General features: G+C 37.1%; 1 protein-coding gene across 1 annotated transcript; it reads left to right on the top strand.

Moving 5' to 3' along the window:
• Positions 1 to 686: 686 nt before the first annotated feature.
• Positions 687 to 1589, top strand: LOC119665939 (uncharacterized protein K02A2.6-like). Its single transcript, XM_038075198.1, has one exon. The coding sequence runs from the start codon at positions 687 to 689 to the stop codon at positions 1587 to 1589; it is 903 nt and encodes a 300-aa protein (XP_037931126.1).
• Positions 1590 to 5792: the final 4203 nt, after the last annotated feature.

The raw sequence follows: 5792 nt of genomic DNA, 5'->3' as shown, positions 1-5792 counted from the left end.
ATTCAGATTCTAAGGGAAAGCTGTTAGAGGTGATGAATGAATTCCGAGAATGTTTCGCTACAGGTATGGATGGAATCGGCAAAACTAGTGTAGTCGAAATGAAAATTGAGTTAACGACCAACGAGGTAATCGCACAAGTCCCGTATAGAGTTCCGGAACCGAAAAAAGAAATCGTTGCGAAGAAAATCCAAGACTATGACCTCATCATCGAACATCGAAGCGAGCAACGAATGGCGCACGTCGACGCACTAAGTCGTATGCCTAACGAAAACGGTTGCGATCTTGAGGAAGCGACTTTGCGAGTCTGGAAGGCGGAAATAACTGAGGCAGATTGGCTTTACAGTATGCAATTACAAGATAGCAAACTTCAACAAGTCGTAATGAAAATTGAGGATAAGGATTCAGACATTATTAACGACTATAAAATAATTAACGGACGACTGTACAAACGGTATAAAAACCAACAGCTCTTCGTAATACCAAAGGCTTTACGATGGAAGATGACACATGATGCACATGTTAAAACAGGACACTTAAGCGTTGACCGAACGATTGAATACTTACTACGGTCTATGTGGTTCGCTCGAATGCGAAACTTTGTCAAATCTTTTGTGAAAGCGTGCATTGATTGTGCCTTCACTAAGCGTCGATGAGGTAAAATGGAAGGTGAGTTACATTGCGACAAAATGGAGCCTATTCCGTTCAAAACAATACACATTGACCATCTGGGACCTTTTCCCCGAAGCCGAAAGTTAAACGAGTATATCCCGATTATTGTGGACAGTTTCACAAAATTTGTCATCGTCAGACCAGTGAAAAGTACGAACACTAAACAAGTCATCGCCATTCTGAATGAAGTTACCAGTTACGTTGGAACCCCTGAAACTATAATAAGCGATCGTGGTACCGCCTTTACGTCAAAAGAATTCGAAAGATACTGTAACGATCAACAAATCAAACACATACGCAACGCAGTCCGTACGCCACGAGCCAATGGCCAAGTCGAACGATTTAATCGCACCGTTTTATCCATGCTGCAACCATCAACACAAGATGACCGTACCTGGGACGAGCAACTACGAAGCATTCAATGTACATTGAACTCACTGATTAGCCAAACGACGGGAAAATCTCCAAACGAATTGCTTTTTGAATTCAAGCCACGCGACATATTAGGTAACAAGCTGATCCAAATTCTCCAAGATGAAGACGATACTATTTCCATCACCCAAGAAGAACTTCACCGCCGACGATTACTTGCTGCTAATAACACCGATAGAAAACGGGTAAACGTGAAAAAGCGTTTCGACGATAAACACAGGAAACCAACGAAATATGAGCAAGGTGATTTAGTCATAGCAGAACGAGAACCAGCATCCACAGGCACGTCCCGCAAACTTGAATGTCGATATAAAGGACCGTTCGTAGTCACCGAAGTTCTCGATAATGACCGTTATGTCATCGAAGACCTACCAGGATCCGATCGAAAACAACGACATTATAAATCAATCTATGCGTCTGATCTCCTAAAGCCATGGTGTCAATTGCCGTACGAAGAAGAAACTGATTCCGAGCGCGAGGACGCTTGACGTCAGGAAGGGCCGACTGTTAACCTACATCCGAAACGCACAACTGGGCACCTTAAAATTTTTAACAACAGGTGGTCACCTAACCTATGTTTGACAGCGAATGACACAATCGAGTGAAGTAGAATAACGGAAGTTCGATGGGTAGCGTCGTGAATAAATATATTGTTTTAGTTAAATAAAGTAAAGTAATGTTATGTAAAAAGAAAGTCTATTAACGTTTTGTAGTTAACGCAAAAAACCAAATTTAAATTAAACCAAAGTTTAAATATGTGAGATACCAATTTCCATCTTGTTAATAATGATGTTTTTAAATTTGGTGAGCTGGTATTTGCTGGTGCTATGACAGCTTCACCAATTAGAAAGTGATCTGGAATAAGTGCTTCAAAGTCATTTGGATCATTCGACATTGGAGTGATCTGTCTTGAAATTATTATCGACTGTATTTCAATAACAACTGTTTCTAGCTCTTCGTACGTTAAGGATTCTGTGGCAACGCTGCGCACAAGCAGATGTTTCGCCGATTTCACTGCTGCTTCCCAGAGTCCTCTGAAGTGAGGCGTACGAGGAGGAATGAAGTTTAATTTAATACCTTTTTTACTACACGCTCTTTCAATTACTTCTCCTGATTTTTTTGAGTAAATGGGTTGTTCTAGCTCATTCAGTTTATTATTGGCTCCAACAAAATTAGTTGCATTCCCACAAAATATATTTTGGCAATGTCCACGCCTCGCAACAAAACGTTTAACTGATCCAATAAATGCGTCGGTAGTTAGGTAACTTACCAGCTCCAAATGTACTGCTTTGGCGGCAAAACAGCAGAAAGCCGCAATTTATGCTTTGTGCGGTCTTACTTTGTAGTGTACCCAAATTGATCCACAAAAATCGACCCCCGTGTTAAGAAATGCCCTACTTAGTTGGACTCGAGTATGTAGAAGGTTTCTCAAGATTTGATTGATTAATTCATTCCAGTACGTTTCCGGGTGAATATTGGGCCATAACGAACTTCACGATTTTTTGTTAGGGTTTTGATTTCTCCAAAGGTTTTTCGGCTTGCTTAGATTTCTTTCTCTAGTGTTCGCTTTCACGTTTGCTTGGGCCTACCAGGTCTTCCGCCTCTTTGAGGATTCCATGTTAATGCTTGTTTACAGATTTCATTTGGTGCGTTCCTCAAAGTGTGCTTGATCCGTTGCCATTTACGATTTTTGATCTCGTTAGTTCGGAGTTCCTAATAGTGCAGGGCCACCAAATTTTCAAAATTCTCCTAAGGCATTTCTTTATAAAGTTTTGCAGTTTATGGATCGGATTGTTGGTGGTAAGTCAGGTTTCGCAGCCGTAGAGCAGAACTGCCGCGCCACCGTCTAGCGATATTATACTGCCTAAGTATGTCAAGCTGTTACCGTTATCAATATCCTGACAGTGTCAATTTAGTCCACACACGTACAATTTGGTCTAAAGCCTGCCTGTTGTCTACGAATACTGTCTTCGAGTTTAGTGTTGATGCGGTACAGAAGAATATGAGTTAATATTTTCGAAGGAATCGACAGCAACATAATGCCTCTTTAATTTCGGCATTGGCTCAGGTCACCTTTCTTTGGTAACACGGTCAGCAAGCCTTCCAGTCAATCGTTTGGAAGACGAATGTTTTCCCATATGCTTTTCAGGAGAGGTTGAAACATTTTAGCGGTAGTCGAAAGATAAGCTTTTAACATTTCCGCGGTGATATTATCTGGATCAGCCACCTTGTTGTTCTTTAAACTTTCTATAGCTGGAAATTTTTCTTCTTCATTAGGTAATCTATTTATAACAGACATACTGCGGTTATTTAGGCTGGAGAAGCTGTTTTGTTCAGCCGGTGTGACGGTGTTAGTGATAGCATTGTTACAAAGAGTTTCTAAAAAATATTCCCTAAAACGTTGAAGCTAGTTTTCGGTGGATATGAGAAGTCGGCCATTTTTGTCCCGTATAGGACCTATATGGCGGAACCTTCTGCCTGAAAACTCATATAAAATTTTCATATTTTTCTGTAGATTTTTTTACAGATATACAATGTACAATAGTTCATTTTACTTGAAAAAGAAGTTATAGCTGTTACATGAAATGCGCGCAAAATAAATCACTCCGCAACTTTTAATATTTTTTTATTAACAAATGGAATACAGTGATCACAAATTTAATTAAATCAAATAAAAATCCAAATAAAAATCTAGTAAAATTGTGCCCGATTTTAAAAGATAAGTGAAACTTTTATTAAATTAACACATTTGTTTTTATCAAAAAAAAAAAAATTTAACTTTGCAAAATTAATTTATTTTGAATTTCTTTATTAATATTTTTCCACACACATCTAAAACAGCTGATAGCGACAGCATATAAAGCTTGAAAGCTTCACATAAAAAAAAAAGTGTTGCAAATTGACTTAGAAATTATACCAACTGCAATTCGCTTATTTTTAAGTGTGTAATTTATTAATTTAGAGGGTTTTTCGAATAGCAAAGAAAGGAATAAAGGACAAACACAAAAATTTATTTTAATTTTTATTGAAATTTGGCTGACCATACAACGCTGTTTCGGGTATTGCCAAGTACTCTTCATCAGTGGTTTTAGGAAATAATTGAATTTTATTTATTCAGTTTATAGTCCGTATATGATTTGTTCCAATAGTTTCTTCCAATAGAAATAATCTACACAGCGACACATTGGTGAGTGAAATGAAAGAAATGATGAAACTAATGCGGGAAGTAATGAATCAAATAACTACCATGACAAATCTTCTAGTAAGTCTTGTTCTTAAACAAACCTCATGCTCATAAAGCTCGTCCTATGAAATTCCAATGGATTGTCAAAACATTCCTCTCAACTGAGATTATACCTATCGAAAAATAACACAGATGTATTATTAGTTTCAGACTCTCATTTCACAAAAAAAAGTTTTTTAAAATTCCATCCTATTGTTTCCCTCAGTCTCCACATACGGACGGAAAAGCTCATGGAGGCTCTGCAGTATTAATTAAAAGAGTACTTAAAGATTATGAATGTACTCACTACAGCACTGATGAGATTCAAACCACAAATGTTACGGTCAAGGACTCAGTCGGACCAATTCTTATATTTACCATATGTAGCCCACCAAAACATAATGTAAGAAAGAAATCTACACAAAAGGATGTGAATTATACAAAGCAATGAGACTCGTGAAACTTCAAGTTTTTTCTACGGGAGAGCCCCCATAATGGCCATCACATGCAGCAAAAATTCCTTTATGAACATGTGCAGTGTATGACCAGCTTAGAGTTATCATCGGACCATTTACCAGTGATTGTCATAATAAAAAAAGACCTTAGAAACAAAATCCAAAAATGTCAATTATTCAATAAGCAAACAAATTGGACTATATTTGAAACAATATTGCAACTAAAAAGGGAAGAAGAAATAATTGAAGCGACTGAATACGTAACCAGATCTATTCAGGAAGCAGCATGGGAAGCTACTCCTCCTCCAAAAGTCTATAGGAAGAATCTAGTAATGTATACTGGGGAGATTACAAAAAAACTAAAGGATAAACGGAATGATAGAAAAATATGGCATCGTACTAGATTTCCTGAAGACAAGAGTAAACTTATACTTAAGACTCTGCTGAAATGACAAACGGAACAAAATACGCAGCAATTCTTACATAGCCTCGACACGTCTCACTTATCTCACTATTCTCTATGGAAAGAAAATAAAAAAGTAAATAATACAATAGATTATCGACCCCCACTTAAAAAAACAGATAATGCTTGGGCGAAAAACCCATCTGAAAAAGCTCAATTTTTCGCAAGCCGTCTAGAAAATGATTTACTCCACATGATATGACTGGCGATCCAGCAATATGTGACAATGTTTCCAAATTTTTAAATGAAACTTACTAAATGGAGTTACCAATTAGGAAATTTAAAAAACGAGAAATAATTTCTACAATTAAGTCTCTTAAAAATCAAAAGGCATTTGGTTATGACTTCATAACTGCTGAAATCCTTAAAAAAAATCCAGATGTTGCTTTAATATTTATTACCCATCTTTTAAATGCATCCTTATTAAAAAGTTGCGTTCCAGCTTAATGGAAAGTTGCCCAAATAAAGATGATACTAAAACCAGGAAAACCAGCTGAAGATGTAAAATCGTATCGTCCAGTTCTTGAGATACTATTTTTAAAACATCTTA

This window comes from Teleopsis dalmanni, chromosome 1 (genome assembly GCF_002237135.1).
Source record: "Teleopsis dalmanni isolate 2A chromosome 1, ASM223713v2, whole genome shotgun sequence".
NCBI classification, from domain to species: Eukaryota; Metazoa; Arthropoda; class Insecta; order Diptera; family Diopsidae; genus Teleopsis; species Teleopsis dalmanni.
Note: the sequence above shows the minus strand (reverse complement) of the source record. Positions and strands in the feature narration are given on the sequence as shown.

Coding starts and splice junctions, on each gene's coding strand:
- LOC119665939 (XM_038075198.1), top strand. CDS start 687: ATGGAGCCTATTCCGTTCAAAACAATACACATTGACCATCTGGGACCT.